Raw genomic sequence first — 22884 nt, forward strand, 5'->3', positions numbered from 1 at the left:
CAACTATTCTTGAGGCATTTTGCAGTTTTCAGGGTTCTAATGCCAGTAGATAATGGGCTCTCCAACTCTAAGATACCATGGATCTTTTTGTGGTCAAATCAATCATGTGTAAATTGACAAATAGTTACTATTTGATAACTGGGGTACAAAAATGATTTGAAACTTAAAGAGGAGGACATATGTTTCATAAACATACTTGCTATATAACTAATAAATCCTGTATTTAGAGGTATAATATACATTTGTGCATTGAATAAAGTGCTTGTTGGGGGCATAAAAAAGAAGGCACTGTTCCTCACTGGAGGAAATGACTTTTTTTCCTGAATATATAATATTTACATACCTGGTATGATTTTGTTTTGTTTTGTTTTAAATTGTTTTTTTATGGGGGGCACCTGGCTGGCTCACTTGGTAGAGCATGCAACCCTGATCTCAGGGTTGTGAGTTCAAGTACTACATTGGGCAAAGAGCTTAGTTTAAAAAAAAAAAAAAAAGGACTTAAAAAAAAAAAGTAAATTATTTTTTAATGTGCTGTATTCAATGTGAAAATGCTTCCACTTGTTAGGTATTGCTTTTGCTATTTTGTGAAGAGAAAAACTTGTTATTTATTAGTAATTTATATTTAAAAGCCAATCAGGGGTGCCTGGGTGGCTCCGTTGGTTATGTGTCTGCCTTCAGCTCAGGTCATGATCCCAGGGTAGGGCTTCCTGCTCAGTGGGGAGCCTGCTTCTCCCTCTTCCTCTGCCACTCCCCCTGCTTGTGCTCTCTCACTTTCTCTCTCTCTGTCAAATAAATAAAATGTTTAAAAAAAATAAAAGCTAATCAAAGCCATATTATATTTAATATTCCTAATTTCTAAGAAAAAGATCTCCATCCCTGCAAGCATTTTTACAAAATGGCTTTTTTGAAGTATATTTTACATTTAATATAATCCACAGATTGATTGTTAAGTTTGGTAAGTTTGGGCATGTAAACACTTGTGAAGCTACCACTCCGATCAAGATAAAGGACATTTCCATCATCCCTAGAAGGTACCTTGGAACCTATTCATTTATGTTCCTGACTCCACTTTGGGTAATCACTGTTGTGTTTTCTGTCATTATAGGTGAGTTTTGCCTGTTCTAGAACTTCATGTATGTGGGATTATGCAGTGTGTACTATTCTATTTGACTTCTTTCCCTTAAGATAATGGTTTTTAATTTCTTCCATGTTGTTGTGTAAGCAACGTGCTTATGTTTTTTTCCCCCATGAGTATTCCATTGCATGAAAATGCCACAGTTTATTTTTATATACCTAATAATTGATGCAGGAAGTCAATATTTTGGCTATTATATGTAAAATTAATAGAAACATTTTTGTGTAGGTCTTTTTGTGGTAATGTTTTTATTTTGGGGGGTAAATAATTAGGACTGGAATTTGAGTCAGAGGGTAGGTAAAATTTAACTTCATAAAGTACCAAACTTCTGAAGTGTTTATTCCATTTCATCCTACCAGCGGCATTCTTAAGAGTTCTGCACTGTTCACAAATACTGGATTTTGTCAAGTCTTTTTAATTTTAGCCATTTTAGAGGGCTTGTAGTAGTGTCTCATTGTGTTTTTGATATGCATTTTTTTTTGTAAAGATTTTACCTATTTATTTGACAGAGAGACACAGCGAGAGAGGGAACACAAGCAGTGGGAGTGGGAGAAGGAAAAGCAGGCTTCCCGCCGAGCAGGGAGCCCGCGCGAGGCTCAATCCCAGGAAGGACTCTGGGATCATGCGTGGAGCAGGCCCTTAATAACTGAGCCACCCAGGTGCCTTGGTACGCATTTTTTTTTTTTTTTAAAGATTTATTTATTTATTTATTTGACAGAGAGAGAGAGAGAGAGAGAGACACAGCAAGAGAGGAAACACAAGCAGGGGGAGTGGGAGAGGGAGAAGCAGACTTCCCGCGGAGCAGGGAGCCCAATGCGGGGCTCGATCCCGGGACCCTAGGATCATGACCTGAGCGGAAGGAGACCCTTAACGACTGAGCCACCCAGGCACCCCCTTGATACGCATTTTCCTGATGACTCATATTGAACACTTCCTCAGATCTTTATTGGCCATTTGTAAATTATCTTTTGTGAGGGGTATGTTCAGTTCTTTTGCTGTCTAAATATGTCTATAGATTTTTTGTTCCATTGATTTGTCTTGCTTCAGATATTATGCTCTATAATTATTATAGCTTCCATCTTTGTCATTTTCTTTCAAAATGGTTGTATATAGGATCCTTTCCATTTCCACATAAATTTTATTTATTTTATTATTTATTTATTTATTTTTATTTGAGAGAGAGAGAATGAGAGAGCACGAGAGGGGGGAGGGTCAGAGGGAGAAGCAGGCTCCCCGCCGAGCAGGGAGCCCGATGTGGGACTCGATCCCAGGACTCCAGGATCATGATCTGAGCCGAAGGCAGACTCTTAAGGACTGAGCCACCCAGGCGCCCGGAGGAGACTGGATATCTTGATAATATTGAATTTTCTAAATGTGCTGTATTTCTCCATTTAAGACTTACTTAATTTCTCTTAGTAATGTTTCATGGTTTTCAGTGTAGAAGTATTTTTTTTGTCTTTTAAATTTATTTAAGTATTTAATGTTTTTGATGTTCTTGTAATTTGTGTTTTTAAAATAATTTTGTTTTTCCAGTTTTGTTTTGCTAGAATATAGAAATGTAATTGGTATTACTTATTGGCTTTTATTCTGTGACCTTGCTAGATTCATGTATTTAGTAGGTTTTTAAACAGATCCTTAGTGTTTTCCACTTGAATAATCATGTCAACAGGTTTTTCTTTCTTGTTTTTTTTAGTCTATGGGCTTCTTGTTTCTCTTTCTTGCTTTATTGTATTAGCTAGGACCTCAAGTACAATATTGAATAGAAGAGAGGACATCTTTGCCTTCTTTCTGAACTTAGGGAGAAAGCAGTCAATATTTTACTCTTGTAATGTAAGCTATAGGTTTTCTTGTTAGAAGCTTTTTATAAGATTGAGGAAAGTCAAAATAATATACTATGTTAATGGAATAAAGGGGGGAGAAACACATGATTACCTCTGCAGATGTAGAGAAAGCATTTGACAAAATCCAACACCTTTTCATGATAAAAACACTCAAGAAAAGCCCATCTCTAACATCATACTTAATGGTGAAAGACTGAAGGTTTCTTTTTTTTTTTTTTTTAGTTTTTATTTATTTATCAGAGAGAGCATAAGCAGGGGGAGCAGCAGGCAGGAGAGGAAGAAGCAGGCTCCCCACTGAGCAGGATGGTGCAGAAGGCAGAGGCTTAACCAGCTGAGCCACCCAGGTGTCCCTGCTCTTGCCACTTTTATTCACCATTGTACTGGAGGTTCTAGCCAGGGAATTTAGGTAAGAAAAAGAAATAAAGGCATCCAGATTGGAAGGGAATAAGTAAAACAGTTTTGCAGATGACATGATCTTATATGTAGAAAATTCTAAGAAATCCACAAAAAAGGCCCCAAAGCCTGTTAGTACTAATAAGTGAATTCAGCAAGGTTATATGATATAAGATCAATGTACAAAAATTAGTTGTATTTCTGTATACTAGTGATGAACCATCTAAAAAGGATATTAAGAAACCAATTCCTTTTATAATAGAATCAAAAAGAATATAGTACTTAGGAATAAATTTAACAAATGAAGTGCAAGCCTTGTACACTGAAAATTCTAAAACATCATTAAAAAAATTAAAGATGACATAAATGAAAAGCTATCCATGTTCAAGAATTGGAAGATTTACTACTAAGATGGCAGTGTTCCTCAAATTATCTGCAGATTCAGTGCAACACCTATTAAAATCCTGGCTGACTTTTTTGCAGAAGTTCACAAGCTGATCCTAAAATTAATATCATATAGCCAAAATAATCTTGAAAAAGAATGGCAAAGTTGTGAGATTCACACTTCCTTATTTCAGAACTTAACTACAAAGGGAGCCAAGAGCATATTATGGGGAAATGACAGTCTCCAATAAATGTTGATGGGAAAACTGGACAGCCACATACAAAATAATGAAACTGGGCTACTATCTTAAATTATACAAAAAATTACTCAGAATGGATTAAAGACTTGAATGTAAGACTTGAGACCATAAACTCCTGGAACAAAACATAGGGGGTAAGCTCCTTGATACAGGTCTTGGTGATGATATTGTGAATATACATTAAAAGCAAAAGCAACAGGGGCACCTGGGTGGCGCAGTCAGTTAAGTGTCTGATTCTTGGTTTCAACTCAGGCCATGGTCTTGGGGTCGTGAAATCGAACCCTCTGTTGGGCTCCATGCTGGGTGTGGAGTCTGCTCAGGACACTCCCTCTATTCCTCCATGCATGTGCACGCGTGTGCTCCCTCTGTCTCAAATAAATAAATCTTAAAAAAAAAAAAACGGCAAAAGCAACAAAAGCAAAAATAACAAGTGGGACTGCATCATACTAAAAGCAGCTTCTGCAAGGCAAAGGAAACTATCACAAAACGAGAAGGTAACCTATAGAATAGAAGAAAATATTTTGCAAATTATCTATTTGATAAGTGGTTGATATCCAAAATATATAAACAATCCAATTAAAAATGGGCAGAAGATCTGAATAGACATTTTTTTCAGAGAAGACATACAGATGGCCAGTAGGTATATGGAAAGATGCTCAACATCACTAATCACCAGGAAAATGCAAATCAAAGCCACAATGAAATACCATCTTAAACCTGTTAGAATGACTATTATCAAAAAGACAACAAATAACAAATGTTGGCAAGGATGTGGAGAAAAGGAAACCCTTGTTCACGGTCAGTGGAGATGTGAGTGGGTACAGCCAGCATGGAAAACAATATGAAGTTTCCTTAAAAAATAAAAAATAGAACTACCATAGGGTCCTGGGTATTTGTCAGGAGAAAACAAAATACTATTTCAGAAAGATATATGCACCCCCTGTTCATTGCAGCATTATTTACAATAGTTAAGGAAACAGCGTAAATGTCCATTGATAAATGAATGGATAAAGAAAAAATATATATACAATGGACTATATACACAATATATGCACAGTGGAATACTACTCATCCATAAAAAATGAAATCTTGCCATTTGTGACAACATGGATGGACCTTAAGGTCATTATGCTAAGTGAAATAAGTCAGGTAAGACAAATACTGTATGATCTCACTTATATATGCAGAATCTAAAAACAAACAAAAATAAGAAACTAAGCTCATAGATACAGAGAACAGATTGGTGGTTGCCATAGGTGGGGGGTAGGTGAAATGGGTGAAGGGGAAGGGGGCCAAAAAATTCAAACTTTCAGTTATAAAATAAATAAGTCATGGGCATGTAATGTACAGCTTGGTGACTATAACTAATAATATTGTTTCGTGGGGTGCCTGGGTGGCTCAGTTGGTTAAGTGTCTGCCTTTGGCTCAGGTCCGGGGTCCTGGGATCAGGCTCCACATTGGGCTCCCTGCTTGGCAGGGAGCCGGCTGCCTCTTCTGCCCCTCTACCCCTGCTTGTGCTCTCTCTCTCTCGCTCTGCTCTCTCAAATAAATATATAAAATCTTTAAAAAATATATTTTATATTTGGAAGTTGCTGAGAGTAGATCTTAATTTTCATCACAAGAAAAAAGATTTTAGTAACTATGTATGTAATCAATGTGTTGTATCCCTGAAACTAATACAATATATCAATTATATCTCAGAAAAAGTTTACTATAAGGCTACAGTAATTAAGAGACTTTGTGGTACTGGCATAACATCATATAGATGAGTGGAACAGTGTAGAGAGTCCGGAATTAAACCAGCAGTTGATTTTTGACAATATTACCAAGACAATTCAGTAGGTAAAGAATGGTCTTTAACAAATGGTGCTCTGACAGTTGTATATTCACCTGCAAAAGAATGAAGGTTTTACTCCTACTTTGTACCGTATACAAAATGAACTCAAGATTGACCAGAGATCTAAATGTAAGCTAACACTATAAAACTCCTAGAAGAAAACAGATGTAAATCCTCATGGTTTTGAATTAGGTGGTAGTTTCTTAGATATGACATCTAATCACAAACAACCAAAGAAAAATAGATTAATTGGACATAACTAAAAATAAAGACTTGTGCATCAAAGGACTCTATCAAGAAAATGAAGCAACAAGTAACAGAATTGGAGAAAATATCTGGAAGCGATGCATCTGCTGAGAGTCTAATATCCAGATAAAGAACTGTTACAACTCAATAATAAAAAGAAAAACGACCCAATTTAAAGGAGGAGGAAAGGATATGAATATATATTTCTGCAGAGAAGAAATACAAATGGCCACTAAGCTCATGAAAAGATGCTCACCTAATTAGTCATTAGGAAAATACAAATCAGAAGTACAGTGAGATACCACTTTACACCCAAAAGGATGACTAAAGTTTAAAAAGATAGTAAAAAATGCTGACCAGGATGTAGAGAAATTGGAACCCTCCTACATGGCTGGTGGAAATGTAAAAGGATACAGCTGGTTTGGAAAACAGTCCCTCTAAAGTTAACTATCATATGGTCCAGCAGTCATACTTCTTTGTGTATAACCAAAAGACTGGAAACCTGTGTTCACACAAAACTCATTAGGATTGTTCATAACATTATTTGTGATAGCCACAAAGTAGGAACAATCTGTCAGGGGTGCCTGGGTAGCTCAGTCGTTAAGCGTCTGCCTTCAGCTCAGGTCATGATCCCGGGGTCCTGGGATCGAGCCCTGCATCGGGCTCCCTGCTCTGCGGGAAGCCTGCTTCTCCCTCTCCCACTCCCCCTGCTTGTGTTCCCTCTTGCTGTGTCTCTCTCTCTGTCAAATAAATAAACAAATCTTTAAAAAAAAAAAAAAGATTTATCTACCCAGGTGCCCCTAAATAAATAAAATCTTAAAAAAAAAATCTGTCAAACATCCATGAACTGATCAATAGTTACACAAAATGTGGCATGTTTATACAGTGGAATAGTACTCAGTCATAAAAATCATAGGGCATTACTGATAAATGCTATGTTATTTGAACCTTGAAAACATGAAAGAAGCCAGTCACAGAGACCATATGTTGTATGATTCCATTTATATGCAACATCTAGAATAGTCAGATCCATAAAAACAGAAGGTAGATTTGTAGTTGCCAGGGCTGGAGGGAGGAGGAATGGGGAATGACTTTTTTTTTTTAAGATTTTATTTATTTATTTGACAGAGAGAGAGAGAGCAAGAACAGGAACATAAGCAGGGGGAGTGGGAGAGGGAGAAGCAGGCTTCCCGCAGAGCAGGGAACCCGACGTGGGACTCGATCCCAGAACCCTGGGATCATGACCTGAGCTGAAGGCAGATGCTTAACGACTGAGCCACCCAGGCGCCCCTGGGGAATGACTTTTAATGAGCATGTTTTTTGGGGGATTTTTTTGAGGTCATAAAAATATTCTGGAATTAGATACTGGCAATTGTTACACAACTCTGAATGTACTAAAACCCACTAAATTGTATACTATAAAGAGGTGAATTTTATGGTAAGGGATTATATCTCAATCATAAAATTTTTTTTGGATATTTTAAAAATTTATTTCAGAGAGGGGAGGGGCAAGGTATTTCAAGCAGACTTCCCTGCTGAGCGTGGAGCCCGATCCCACAACCTTGAGATTATGACCTGAGCCGAAATCAGGAGTTGGATCTTCAACTGAGCCACCCAGGTGCCCTAATCATGAAATGTTTTTTTAAAAAATGACTAATATTAAAATATATTGGGTGATAATACAATCCAAATTTTTTCTTTTTTTTTTTCCTTTCTGTTTAAAAATTTTTTTTATAATCATGGGGTTCCTGGATGGCTCAGTCAGTTAAACATCTGCCTTTGGCTCAGGTCATGATCTTAGGGTCCTGGGATCAAGCCCCATGTCTGGCTTCCTGCTCAGTGGGGAAGTCAGCTTCTCCCTCTCCCTCTGTCTACAGCCCCCCCCCCCCGCCCCCTGCTTATGTGCTGTCTCTCTCAAATAAATAAATAAAATCTTAAATTTTTTTTATAATCCAAATATTTTAATGATTAAAATTTGAGTACATTTTATTATAAAGCACCGTGGGAAATTGGATTATTGTTAAATTCTCAGTATTTTCTAATGTGCCTTGTAAGATTTCTTTTGTAGTAAAATATAAATGTTATTTTTTTCTATATTTATTTATTTGTCAGAGAGAGAGAGAGAGAGAGAGTGAGATTACAAGCATGGGGAGGGGCAGAAGGAGAGGGATAAGCAGGCTCCCCACTGAGCAGGGAGCCTGACGCAGGAATCATCCCAGGACTCCGGGATCATGACCTGAGCTAAAGGCAGATGCTTAACTGACTGAGCCATCCAGGTGCCCAAATATAAATGTTATTTTAGGTTTTCTGAAGTGGTCATTTTATGTAAAGCTTAATTATTGTGTTTTTTTGACCCTGATACTGTTTTCATTAGGATTATATTAATCTAGCTCTGGGTTGTGTGGGAGGGGCCTTGTCAATTTGTTAACAGATGAGAGGGTGCATTTCAGTTCTTATTTGCAAGATATTATTTAAGGGTTATGAAGAAAGGGGGTTTATTAAGTTGTGTAATGCTAGATTAGTGATGGTTGCGTGAGGGGGCAAACTAGAATTGAAGTGGTCCTTAGCACACCTTGAACAGGTGATTGACAAATACTGTAGAGTTGTGTATCAGTTTATCTCTTTTATAAGGTAGGTCCCAAATGTATTAAAATACTTAGAAATTGGGAGGAATAGCTGTAAAAGAAGAATATTCATCATTTAAAAAATTATAATTTTTAGTGCTCAAGTAATAAAGGAATATAAATGAGTTTTCTTTCTTTTTTTGTTCTGTTTCTGGGGCTTAATCTTGGGTAAGTTTAGAGCTTCTCAGAAAGTAAAAATTAATCACAGTATGTATTAGCTATTGCTGTATAAGAAACTGCCCTAGAGCTCAGTGCCTTAAAACAGCAGTTAATTGATCACACATCTGCAGAGCAGCTGTGGGTTAGGTGATTTAGGTTAGGCTTGGTGGGCAGCTGTGGGTGTGGGTGGGCTTTATTTCTCACTGTGGGTTCGGCTTGTCACCTCATTTGGGGTTTGGCTCAGTTCTACTCTTTATGTTTATTCTGGGGTCTAGGCTGAAGGGCTGCCTTCATCTACCTGGTGAAGCTCTTATGGTGATGGCAGAGGTGCAAGAGGGCAAGCCCAGCTGCACAAAGACATTTCAAACCTCTGCATCGTTTCTCCTAATATACCATTGGCCAAACCAAGTTAGATGGCTAAGGTTATGGGGGCAGGGAAGTATACTCTGCCCACCATGAGGCCAAAGGAAGGCATGTGGTCAAGTTCAGCACCAGTTGGGAAGGAAAATATACTCCTTCCATGCAGCGGAGGTTTGGAGGTGGTGATTGTATTTGAAGAAAAACCTAATCTATTATATGGTGTAAAAATGAGATATGTGATGCTATACATTGTTATTAGGCAGTTGTTTACTTAGTCTAGCTTAGTCTTAAGCTGTTTTAATATGAGTTAGTAGACAATAGTAATTTTATATTCTTATGTGTTTTAATAGATTGTTTTACTTTAGTTACAGGATTCTTTTTTTTTTTTTTTTAAGATTAATTCCCAAACACAGGAAGTTATTAGGAGCATCATTCATTGGAAGCATCATCAGTCAACTTAAAGAAACAGTGATATGTGATTTTTGTCTCAGTAAGGTAAGTGGCTTATACTTTTATAATATAGTGCCTTCCAAGATGAATTAGTGTGCCAAATATAACTTTTTATTTTCAGAGAAATATAACTTATATTTTAATTTTGATTAGGTTATATGTCTATATAATAAAACATTTGAATGGGTATATAGTGAAAAGTAAGCTTTTTCACACTCCTGACACTTGGTTTTGTAGTTCTCTTTCCCAGAAATCTTCACTATTATATTTATTATGTATCTTTCTATACCTAATGTGTGCATAAGCAAGCATATGTTTCTGTGCATTTCCTTTCTCCCACTTTTTTCCTAAAAAATTGCTGTTTTTACCCTCTTCTGCACCTTGCTGTTTTTGGTTTAACAATGCTTCTTGGTTGCAGGTGCAGGTCCATTTCAGTTACTTACAGCACTATATTTTTTGACAGCTTTATTAAAGTATAATTTATGTACAGTAAACTCCACTCTCTTAAACTGTACAATTTGGTGGATTTTGACAGATATACACACTCTTGAAACCACCACTACAGTCAAGACACAGAACATCTCCATCGCTTCCAAAAGTCTGTCTCTCCCTCCTCTCTGACCTTAGGGAAGGACTCATCTGCTGTCTTACTGTAGATTACAGTTGACCCTTGAACAACATGGGTTTGAATTGTGTGGGTCCACTTATGCGGATTTTTTTCAATAAATACATTGAAAAAATTTTTTTGAGATTTGTGGCAATTTGAAAAAGACTTGTGGAGAAACCATGTAGCTTAGAAATACTGAAAAAATTAAAAAGTTAGGTGTTTCATGAATGCATAAAATATATGTAGTTTATTACTTACTACCATAAAATATTCACAGATCTATTATAAAAAGTTAAAATTTATTAAAATGTGTGCAGACACAGACCATACATTGCATCATTTACAGTAAAAAATCTAAACAAAGATGCAGTATTAAATCATAACTGCATGAACTTAACTGTAGTATATACTGTACTACTATAATAATTTTGTAGCCATCTCACGTTGCTGTTGTGGTCAGCTTAGGTGTTTGAGTCTGCTTAAAACACGGTGGTGTGATCTAATCATCTCTGTGTGAGCAATTTGTCTCTGCAGTAAATTGCGTATCACAGTAAAAAGTGATCTCTGCAGTTTTTGCGTATTTGCAGTACTGTAAACCTTGAATAACACCATGGGACCTGTTTCAAGTGCCACTAGTAATGCTGGAAGTGCTCCCAAGAAGCAGGGGAAAGTCATGACATTATAAGAAAAAGTTGAATTGTTTGTTAAGTACCATAGATTGAGGCCTGCAGCTACAGTTGCCTGCCAGTTCAAGATAAATGAATCCAGCGTAAGGACCATCGTAGGAAAAGGAAAGGAAATTCTTGAAGGTATTGCTGCAGTTATGCCAGAAGGCGTCAAAACCTTGTACTTTTTGAAATACCTTTTTATCTTGTATTGAAAATGCAGCTTTTATGTGGGTGCAGGGTTGCTATAGGAAAGGCATACCTATAGACTCTAATATGATTTGAGGAAAGGCAAAGTCATTATAGGACAACTTAAAGCAAAAGGAAGGTGAAGGGTAAAGCTGGAGAATTTAGTGCCAGCAAAGAATGGTTTGATAATTTTAGAAAAAGGTTTGATTTTTAAAATGTCAAGAAAACAGGAGAAACAGCTTCTGCTGACCAAGAGGCAGCAGATGAGTTCCCGGATGGCATTAAGAAAATCATTGAGGAGAAAGAATATCTGCCTGAACAGGTTTTTTTACTGCAGACAAAAAGTGCCCCATCCTGGAAAAAAACATACAATAAAGGACATTTATTAATATGGAAGAGAAATGAGCCTTAGGATTTAAGGTAGGAAGGGATAGGCTAATTCTTCTCTTTTGTGCAAATGCAATTGGGTTTGTGACCAGGACTGTCCTTATGTATAAAGCTGCTAATCTCCAAACCTTGAAGGGAAAAGATAAACACCAGCTGCCCGACTATTTTTTTTAAATCTCTACATCCAAGGTGGGGCTCAAACTCATGACCCTGAGATCAGTCACATACTCTACTGACTGAGCCAGCAGGCACCCCAGACTTTTGGTTGTACAACAAAAAGGACTGAACGACGAGAATCTTTTTTCGGGATTGGTTCCATCAATACTTTGTCCCTTAAGTCAGGAAGTACCTTGCCGGTAAGGCACTGCCTTTTAAAGTTCTTTTGATCTTAGACAATGTCCCTGGGCATCCAGAACCTGATGAGTTCAACACCAAAGGCATCAAAGTGGTCTACTTGCCCCTAAACACAAAATCTCTAATTTAGCCTCTAGATCAGGAGGTCTTAAGGACCTTTAAGGCTCATCCACACATGGTACTCTCTAGAAAGGATTTTCAACACTATGGAAAAGAACCCTGATAGAACATCATGAAAGCCTGGAAGGATTGCATCATCAAGGATGCCATCATTGTTTATAGAACAAGCCATGAAAACCACCAAGCCCAAAACAGTAAATTCCTGCAGGAGAAAAATGTGTCTAGAAGTTGTGTATGACTTCACAATTTACAACAGACCAATCAAGGAAATTATGAAAGAGATTGTGGATATGGCAAAAAAGGTGGGGGGTGTGAAGGGTTTTAAGGTACAGATCTTGGAGAAACTCAAGAGCTGATAGATGCCACACAAAAGGAATTAATAGAAGATGACTTGATGTGGATAAACACATCTGAACCAATGCCAGACGTTGAAGAAGAAGATGTGGATGAAGCAGTGCCAGAAAACAGATTGACATTAGACTGTCTGGCAGAAGGATTCTAATTATTCAAGACTGCTTTTGACTTCTTCTAGGACATGGACCCTTCTATTATATGGGCACTGAAACTAAAGCAAATGCTAGAGGAAGGATTGGTACTGTGTAGAAACATTTTTAAAGAGATGAAAAAGCAAAAATGTCAGAACAGAAATTACAATGTATTTCCATAAAGTACACCAAATTGGCTTGCCTCTCCTGCCTCCCTTTTCGCCTTCACCTCTTCTGCTGTCCCTAAGACACCAAGACCATCTTCCTCTCTTCCTCCTCTTCAGCCTACTCAGTATGAAGAGTGAAAACAACAGGGATGAAGACATTTATGATGATCCACTTCCATTTAATGAATAGTAAATAATCATCATGCCATACAGTTAATAAACTTATCTGTTGTGTGTGTGAGTGTCTTCGTGTGAAAATCTAATAACTGAATGGCAAGAACTGCCTGAGATGGTTTTCTGTCAACATCATCATCACCATTGCTTAAGTTTTCATCGTGTAGAAAATCATGTACAAGACTTGTATGGCAGTGGATAGCCTATCCTTACGTAGGCATAAGGTGAGTGATATTTAATACAAAATTAATAATGTGTTAGTTTTCTTACTGTTTTAGAACTTTCAAAGAATTATGTTACCATATGCTCTGTCTTGTAATTGGAGAAACTGTATATCAGCCTATCATCACAGGTAAGTGGTTTTTAGAAAAAATGTGTTTGCAGTGTTGTGTTAATGAATATGACTGTAATACTTCATGACATGAAAATTGTATAACGATTCATTCATTAGTGTATATGCTAGTCCAGTGTGAAGCAACTGATCTCTTACACTGGGTACTGTAAAGCAGTCATACTGCTCCTTCATTATCAGTGCATGAATTGTTATATCTGTAAGTAAATATGAATTTCTTTTTCACATGTTTTCATTTTTGATGTCTAGTGTTGGTAATAGCATTTAAATTTATAGTGTTTTGTATTATTTAGGACAATATTGATGTAGGTCCTGACTGATGATGCATCTTATGAAACAATGATGTCAACTTACGGTATCGATAAATACAGTATAGTACTGTAAATTTATTTTCTTTTCCTTATGATTTTCTTAACATTTTCTTTTCTCTAGCTTTATCATAAGAATACAGAATAAAATGTATATATCACAAAATATATATTAATTGACTGTTTATGTTATTGATAAGGCTTCTGGTCAACAGTAGGCCATATTAGTAGTCACATTTTTGGGGAGTCAAAAGTTAATGCAGATTCTTGACTGCACTGGGGTTCGGCACTCCAACCCCTGCTTTGTTCAAGGATCAACTATAGTTTGCTTTTTCTAGAATTTCAAGTGGAATCATACATTATGTACTCTTTGTGTTCACCTTTTTTCATTCACCATAATGGTTGTGAGGTTCATCATATTGTTCCAATAGTTCCTTTCGATTGCTGAGTACTTTTCTATTATATTATTGATATACTACATTTTATTGACCCATTCACCTGACCTTTTTTTTTTTTTTTTTTTAGATTTTGGTTATTGTGCATAGAGCTGCTTTGAGGATTTTTTTTTTTTTTTTTTAAGATTTATTTATTAGCACGTGCATGAGAGAGAGCGGTGGGGAGGGGCAGAGGAAGACAGAGAGAATCTCAAGCAGACTCCCTGCTCAGTATAGAGCCTGATGTGGCGCTTGATCTCTCAATTCTGAGCCGAAATCAAGAGTTGGGTACTTAACCGACTGAGCCACTCAGGTGCCCCTGCTTTGAAGATTCTTGAACATGGTTTTTACATGGTCATATGTTGAATGAGTAGGATTCTTGCCTAAAAAAAATCTTTGTCTACCCCAAAGATTTTTGCCTTTGTTTTCTTCTTGAGCTTTATAGTTTTATATTCATTTCTTTGGTCAATCTCACATTATTTTTGTGGGTTGTATGAGGGAAGGGTTGATGTTCTTTTTTTTTTTTTCCCATCTATTTAGATTTCCAGTAGTTCTAGCACCATTTTTTCAGACTTTGTTTTCCCTATGGATTTGTGTTGGCACTTTTGCTGAAAATTAGTTGATCATAAATGTATGGGTCTGTTTTTGGATTCTCTATTCCATTGATCTCTGCTTCCTTTATCAGTATTACACTGTTTTGATTACTGTAGATTTACAAGTCTTGAAGTTTAATAGTATCAGTATTGTAAAAAATTTTTTTAAAAAGGCTTTGACTATTGTACATAGTTTCTGCATTTCCATGTAAGTTTTAAAATCAGGTTGTCAGTTTCTGTATAAAAAAACTGGAAATTTCGCTTGGAATTGAGTTGATGTGATTGCGTGGTATTCTGTTGGGTGTATATATAATTGGGTCAGTTATATAAGTAGCTTATAGTGATGTCTGCTGGGGTATTCATTCTGTTCATACAGTGCTGCAGTTTTATATTTATTTGTGTCTTTGAGCACTTGTGCATGTGTGTCTGTATATAAAGTCCTAGGAATGGAATTGCTTCAAATTTAACCTTTATAATTTGATAGATACTGCCTAATTGTCCTGTGTAGACACTGAATTAGCTGTCACAAACCTTTGCCAAGACCGTGTTCTTAAACTTCCTGATCTTTGGCCAGTCTGATAGGTGAAAAATGGTGTTTTGTCTTGGTTCTAACTTAAATTATTCTGTTATTATCACACCAGCCATCTGTGGTTTCTTTCCTGTGAATATGTCATGGTAAATAGCTTTTGCTATTTCTTGCCAGTCTATTTCCCTAGTTTTGTTCCTCAAACCTGGCTTCTGAATTTTCTGACAATGCTTGAAAGTTTTTCCCACTCTGAAAATAAATACTAAAATTCTCACACATTTTAATTTACTATATTTTAACTCCTAATTAATTTTTAATGATTAAATTTTTTCTGGACATGACCTCACTTTTTTATTTTTTAATTTTATTATGTTATGTTAGTCACCATACAATACATCATTGGTTTTTGATGTGGTGATCCACGATCCATTGTTTTCGTATAACACCCAGTGCTCCATGCAGTATGTGCCCTCCTTAATACCCATCACTGGGTTAACCAACCCCCTCTCCCCCCTCCCTTCTAAAACCCTGTTTGTTTCTCAGGTCCATAGTCTCTCATGGTTCATCTCTCCCTCCAATTCCCCCTCCCCATTTTTCCCTTCCTTCTCCAAATGTCCTCCATGCATAACCTCACTCTTAAACCAAAATTCCCCAGATGGTTACCTACTTGTCCTGACACCAATTGTTGAATAATCTTTTCTTCATTAATTTGAAAGTAATTAGTACTACCTTTATATGTACTAGCTTGCCTTATTCACTTGGCCCTATTTTTGGAGTCTCTGTTTTCTCTTGTCTATTGATTTGTTGGAATTAAATTGTTAATTATTACACCTAAGTGACACAAATCTACACCCCATTACTTTCTAAGTTTGATTTGTGTATGTGTGTGTTATAAACTGGTATGTGATATTTTCTTCTATTATGTATTTCAGCTGATTGTTGTTTATTTAAAGCTTTTGATTTTGATTTTTAATTTTTAAAATTCTCTTTTATAAATTCACATACTAATTTTTTGTTTTTCTTCCTTGCAAATAATAATTTGCATGTATAATATCTATGTGGTCAAGATTTTTCCCTCCTCCCTAGAAGCTTGAGGATCATCTTTTTGTCTTCATGATACACTTTTTAACATCTTTTTTTTTTTTTTAAAGATTTTATTTGTCAGAGAGAGGGAGTGAGCATAAGCAGGGGGAGTGGCAGGCAGAGGGAGAAGCAGGCTCCCTGCTGAGCAAGGAGGCCGATGTGGGACTCGATCCCTGGACCTCAGGATCATGACCTGAGCCAAAAGCAGACGCTTAACTGACTGAGCCACCCACGCACACCTTAACATCTTTTTTTAAAAATCATTTGTGCTAGGTGCTATTGGCCCTTTAAATCTGGAAACTCAGGCGCCTGGTTTTAGTTTTTGGCTTTGCATAGTTTGTTTCTGCTAAGCTATTTATTTCCTGTTTTTTTTTTTTTTTTCTTTTTCATTTTAAGGTTTTCCTCATGTATTGTGATTCTTTTTTTTTTTTTTTTTAAAGATTTTATTTATTATTTGACAGAGAGAGAGATAGCAAGAGCAGGAACACAAGTAGGGGGAGTGGGAGAGGGAGAACTAGGCTTCCTGCCGAGCAGGGAGCCCAATGCGGGACTCGATCCCAGGACCCTGGGATCATGACCTGAGCCGAAGGCAGACGCTTAACGACTGAGCCACCCAGGCGCCCCTATGTATTGTGATTCTTGTTTGTTTGTTCAGAGTTACAAGTGAGACACTAAAAGTGATTTGGAAGTTTTGTGTGTTTGGATGGTGGGTGGGCTGGTAGTTTCTTGACTGTAGGGTGTGAGTGTGTGTGTGTGTGTGTGCACATGCATGTGCATGTGCACACTTAACTGGGTATTTTTTTAGTTCTTTTATCTCTAGGCCTGTCAAATTCATTAAAAAATGGTCTTCCAGTTTCCTTCCAGGAGTGTACAGGCTTGGCTGCTTCCTCTAGGAGTTTCTTCAATAGGCAGAGAGGACTTTTAAGTGGATGGAATGGGTTTCAGCACTGTGTGTACTCCTACTTATTCTGTCTGTTGTCCGTATGATACTTTTCCCCTCCCCTGTCACTCGTGAGCCCCCAAACTAAAGGCCTTTTGTTACACTCTTTCCAGAGATTTATACTAGGGTCTTCAGGGATATAGGGCAGTTTTCTGGTGCTAGTAATTGGAATGGCAGTCTTGGCATCTTCCTGCTTTTTTGAGTCCTATTTTCATCCTCATCTCCTGTGGAGCCTGGGACTGGCAGTTCCTGAGTTTTGGGAGATTCTGTGGTTTTAAGTAGAGCTGCTTCTCCGCTTTCCCCATTTCCAGCTTAGGATTCAAGTTTTCTTGAGTCTAGAGGTTATTATTTGTCATTCTTTGTAACTTCCATATTTTTTATTTTTACCATTTACTCTTTATCCTTCGGGTTTATGGTTTTGTCTTGTTTTAATCTATTGCTTTTTTAAAGTAGGTTTTACACAAGAGTAGAGGAAAATGTATGTGTTTAAATCTGCCTTTTTAACTGTGTATCAGTGTTTTTCTATGTACGAGTAATTGTATGCACTCTTTTCCCTCAAAATAGGATTTTACTTTACCAGTTTAGCCCATTATATGTATGTATTATGAATTGTGTTTTGTATTTTATTTTTTTAAAGATTTTATTTATTTATTTGAGAGAGAGAGAATGAGAGAGAGCAAGCACATGAGAGGGGGGAGGGTCAGAGGGAGAAGCAGACTCCCTGCCAAGCAGGGAGCCCGATGCGGGACTCGATCCAGGGACTCCAGGATCATGACCTGAGCCGAAGGCAGTCGCTTAACCAACTGAGCCACCCAGGTGCCCGTGTTTTGTATTTTAAAACTTTTTTTTTTACAACATAAAATGGACTGTTTACTTCAGGTTAGAAATACTAAAATGAAGTGGTATGTATAAAGTGAATTCTGAAGACTAATGATAGGACAGTGTAAAATTGTGGAGTGTTGTATTTGATGAATGGTGAATGAAAATTTACATATTTGCACCTTTTAAACATTTTTTAAAACTTTTTTTTTTTAGGTGCTGTGTTATGTGTTAAGAAGGATACTTTAAGGAATGATTTTGCCAAATTTTCATGAGTTATGGTGGCTGAAAGATCAAGTCTGTCTTGTGGGAAAAGAATTGTAAGTAACTTCAGGGAATAAACTGATAAATTTTGACTATTCTATGCTTATATAAAACAAGTTACTGATTACTTATAGGAATGTACTTTGGGATACTTTATTTTGTTAGCCTTAAATATACAGACTAAATAATTAAAAAGGAGAAGTTAGGTTTATATAAATCGGTATTATTTCTGTATAGTATTAGCATTGCCATATTTCTTGGATTGTACAAAATTTAATTTTAATTTTTTTTAATTTTTCAGAAATGGCAGCACAAAAGGAAATCTATATTAATAGAGTATTTTATTAAACGAAAGAGGTTAGATAAAAACTTTAAACTAACAGTCTCAGCAAACAAGGAAAGAAACCTGTTAGCTGTAAGACATGTTTCAAATGAATCGAAGTCCAGTAACTGTAGACTTCAGAAGAAAAAAGTTTTCAAAATCTTTGTCAAAACAGGTCAGTGATAAATAACTCCTCCAGTAATAGGGCTAGGCCTGAATACCATTATTAATTGAAAAATTAACAGATTGAACCTGAATTCAGTTTTTGTCATAAAAAGTTCTAAAAATATCAAATTAGAATTAAATTTTCCTCAAATTTCTATTGCCTTGTCCAGAAGTAAAGCAAATATCTTTCAGCCTTCATACCAGCTTTTCTCATGTCCTAGGGATGACCGAAACCTTACTTGAAGCAAACTAGTATTTTTGTTGAAAATGTACATCAGCCTCAAAGTTGATTCTTAAGACCTCCTCAGTAATAATACTAGACATTGAGCATTCGCACCTACCAGGACACGAAAATCCTCTCAAAAGCTACTTCAGAAAAGGAGGACCTTACTCAGGAATGATGTCCATTCAGGAGAAATCAAAAGAAAATTCCTCCAATGTTATTAAAAAAAGTGAAGATAAGAATTTAGAAACACAAATTCAAGGTTCTCAAACGAATCTGGCAAAAAAATCAGGTCCAAAGGAAACTGTAAAATCACTGGTTAAATCTTCTAGTGAGAGTAAAATAAATCAACCTGAATTAGGAACATGCATGAGTACAAGGTCAGCAAAAGCTGCATCCAATGATAAAAAAGCTAGTAAATCCATTAACAAAAATATGGTGACTGTGAAGGGACATTCACAACAAAAATCTACAAAAAAGAAGAAATTACCTCAGAAAAAGTCAGTGCATGGAACTCCTAAATCAGATGAACACCGGAGATCACAAAGACTACAACAGTTAACAGAAGTTTCAACAAGGTCTCTGCGTAATAGAGAAATTCAGGGTCAGGTTCAAGCAGTTAAACAGACTTTGCCACCAAGAAAAGAGTACTGTAACAATTCTCAAAGTAAATCTAGTAAAGTTAAAACAAGTCAAAAACATGTGAAAAGAAAAGTACCCGAAATAAAGTCTGACTCTAAAGAGGATGAAAATCTAGTAATTAATGAAGTAATAAATTCCCCCAAAGGAAAAAAACGCAAAGTAGAGCATCAAACAGCTTCTACTTGTAGTTCTCAGTGCATAAAAGGATCTGAAAAGTGTCTTCAGAAGAATGCTAGAAAAGAGGAAACAAAATCTGTGCCTGTAACTTCTGAGATAAATAGATCAAAAATGGTTACTTCAGCAGTCTCTAAAAAGAATGAGGTGAAGAAGTCAGTTCATACACAAGTGAATACTAGTGCAAAATCCCAAAAAAGTCCACAGCCATCAGTGCCTGAACAAAGTGTAGGTAATGAGCTGGAGCAAGTGGGAAAGAGCAAACGAGGTAGCATTCTTCAGCTCTGTGAAGAAATTGCTGGTGAGATTGAGTCCGATACTGTAGAGGTAAAAAAGGAATCTTCACAAATGGAAAGTGTAAAGATGGAGAAGCCTACAGAAATAAAATTGGAGGAGACTGATAATGAAAGACAAATACTTCTTCAAAAGGAAACAAATCAGGATGTTCAGTGTAGTCGTTTCTTCCCCAGTAGAAAAACAAAGCCTGTGAAATGTATACTAAATGGAATAAACAGCTCAACTAAAAAGAACTCCAACTGGACTAAAATTAAACTCTCAAAATTTAACTCTGTGCAGCAAAATAAGTTGGACTCTCAAGTTTCCCCTAAATTGGGCTTAATACGAACCAGTTTTTCACTCCCAGCCTTAGAAATGCATCATCCAGCGACTCAAAGTACATTTTTAGGGACAAAACCACATAATGATAAAAATATAGCTTGCCGACAGGAAGAAATGAAAGAAATTAATTCTGAAGAAGTTAAAACTAATGATGTTACAGTTGAAGTTAATAAAACCACAAAAAGGGCTCCTGAAAATTGTCGTTTGGATAATCAGATAAAACCACCCCCAGACCCACCGTTGGATAACCAGATGAAAGATTCTTTTGAATCAACACCAGATAAGGTAATTTATTTTCATTATGCACAGTAGAGGTACATGAGCACTTTCTATTAAATAAGTTTTTACAGCATATTTTAGCTTAAGAATCAAGTCATAAAAGACAGGAGTCATTTGTTAAGGTATCCTATACAGTTGTTAGTAGTGTTTTATTAACTCAGTCTTGTAGTGAGTGATAGAACTTCCTGGTTTCTTTAGATGTCTGACCTTTACATAAATTCTTCTCATTGCTTCCTTATTTTCATCTTTCATTTTCATTTTTATTTTATTTTATTAATTAATTAATATTTTTATTTGACAGAGAGAGACACAGTGAGAGAGGGAACACAAGCAGGGAGAGTGGGAGAGGGAGAAGCAGGCTTCCTGCGGAGCAGGGAGCCCGATTTGGGGCTTGATCCCAGGACCCTGGGATCATGACCTGAGCCGAAGGCAGACGCTAATGACTGAGCCATCCAGGCGCCCTTTATTCTTATTTTATATGCAGCATGAAGCTGTTGAATTCTAGCTTTTCTTTTTCTTATTTAAAATTTTTTTGAGTATAATTGATGCACAGTGTTATGTTAGTTTCTGGTGTACAACATAGTGATTTAACATCTCTATACATTATGCTTTGCTCACAAGTGTAGCTACCACCTATTACCATACAATGCTATTATAATATCATTGCCTATATTCCCTATGCTCTACCTTTTATTCTGATGACTTATTCATTCCATAACTGGAAACCTGTATCTCTCACTCCCCTTCACTCATTTGCCCATTCGCTTACCCCCTAACTTTTCTTTATTTAACACACTGATTTGCTTTTTCTTTTAATTTTAACTATGTTTCATAGTGACTAAAATACAGAAATTAAACTTGGGCCTTATTCTGACCAAATTGTTAAAATTAATTTTAGCCGGCAGATCAATCCCTTTTTTCCACCTGATAAAATTGAAAAATTAAACATTTCTAGTAGTAGGGATGCCTTTTAAGTTTGACTTGTGTGATCACATTGTGAAGAGTTGGGCAAATAAAATGTCTGAAAGATGTAAATAATTCAATTTTCAGTTTAAGAATAAGATTGTAGTGGCAAAGAATTTTTTAAAATGGAAAAGTAAATTGAAAAATAGGATCTAAAAAAAGTAAACAGAATCTAATAGCTTGAAGAAACTTTAATGATTATCTGAGGAAGTAGTTTGAAACTAAAAGCAGCTGAGCCAATTTTTTTTTCAGATTGAATCATAGGTAAAATCCCAGTATCTAAACCAATAAGCAGAAATTTTTTATGCATAGAACCATGGAGCTCTATATTTTTGAGACACTTCACTAATTGTTTCAGTTGTTTTAGTTTGGTATTGAGAAAACTAAGCGCAGTAGAGGAATGTGATTTAGGTCACATGTTTGAGGGCACAAACAGGATTGAATTTTCAGGTGTTCTGATTCTCAGCCCACCATTTTTTCTACAGTTACGTACTTTGAACATTAGGTCATTTGAGGAAAAAATCATTGTGAGTAGAGAAAAAAGTTATGTCATCATAAAGTTTTGGGAATGATTTAAAGTTCTCTTTAGAGATACTTTGTTCTAGGAGCAAATTCGAATGAGTGAGGAGTCTGGGCTTTATGCCAGAAGCCATGAAAATAGATCATTGTCTATTCTTGTGGAGTACAAATCAAATTGAAGGGAACAGATACCATATGGTACTCTTAGATTTTATTTTCTGAACAAATGGTAATGAAAGCACCAATTAGAAGATAATTATTCAAATAGTGATAGTAATTAGAAGTAAGTAGTGAGTGGTAGTGTGAGTAACAAGTGTGGCTTCCATCAGAGATGGGGTGGCTCTCTATTCAGGGTATGTTTTGTCAGCAAATTGATAGCGATACTCCAGGTGTAGCTGCATTGTTTATCTTCTACTCCTTGCTACATAAATGCCTGTCAAAATTCAGTTTGTGAAGTCAGTCATGGGAATAAAAGGTACAGCATAGGGAATATAGTTAGTGATATTGTAGTAGCATTGTATGATGACAGATGGTAGGTACACTTGTGAGCATAGCATAATGTATAGAGAGGTGTTGAATCACTATGTTGTACAGCTGAAATTAACATTGCATGTTAACTAAAATAAAAGAAGCCCTCGTTTGTGGAGAATTACACTGAAGAATAAGAAATGTAATCCTTTGGAGTAAACTACTAGAATAGAGATGCTTACTTAGATCACATTATTTTGACCTATAATATTGCTTTTACTGAAATTTACTTTGGATTTGTACAGTCCGTCTCTCTTGAGGTGCATTGTAAGAAACTGTCCTATGAAATTTGTGT

The 22884-nt window shown here is 36.3% G+C and overlaps 1 protein-coding gene across 9 annotated transcripts in view; it reads left to right on the top strand.

Annotated features, from left to right (window-relative positions):
* ESCO1 (establishment of sister chromatid cohesion N-acetyltransferase 1) overlaps positions 1 to 22884 on the top strand; it is an 80870-nt gene that overhangs the window by 15660 nt on the left and 42326 nt on the right. For 2 of the 9 annotated variants that reach the window (XM_064577854.1, XM_064577855.1), the window contains exons 1-2: positions 16602 to 18212; positions 18458 to 20585. In XM_064577854.1, the coding sequence (XP_064433924.1) occupies positions 19041 to 20585 (1545 nt within the window). In that variant the 5' untranslated portion in view covers positions 16602 to 18212; positions 18458 to 19040. Of the gene's footprint in view, positions 1 to 1644; positions 1803 to 7593; positions 7715 to 9634; positions 9735 to 12780; positions 13062 to 16601; positions 18213 to 18457; positions 20586 to 22884 lie in introns of those variants that run through there. The other 7 variants (XM_045886949.3, XM_064577853.1, XM_064577850.1 and 4 more) reach the window with 7 other exon arrangements.

This window comes from Mirounga angustirostris, unplaced genomic scaffold (genome assembly GCF_029215605.1).
Source record: "Mirounga angustirostris isolate CCGP_5_RB_7025 unplaced genomic scaffold, mMirAng1.0.hap1 SCAF_14, whole genome shotgun sequence".
NCBI classification, from domain to species: Eukaryota; Metazoa; Chordata; class Mammalia; order Carnivora; family Phocidae; genus Mirounga; species Mirounga angustirostris.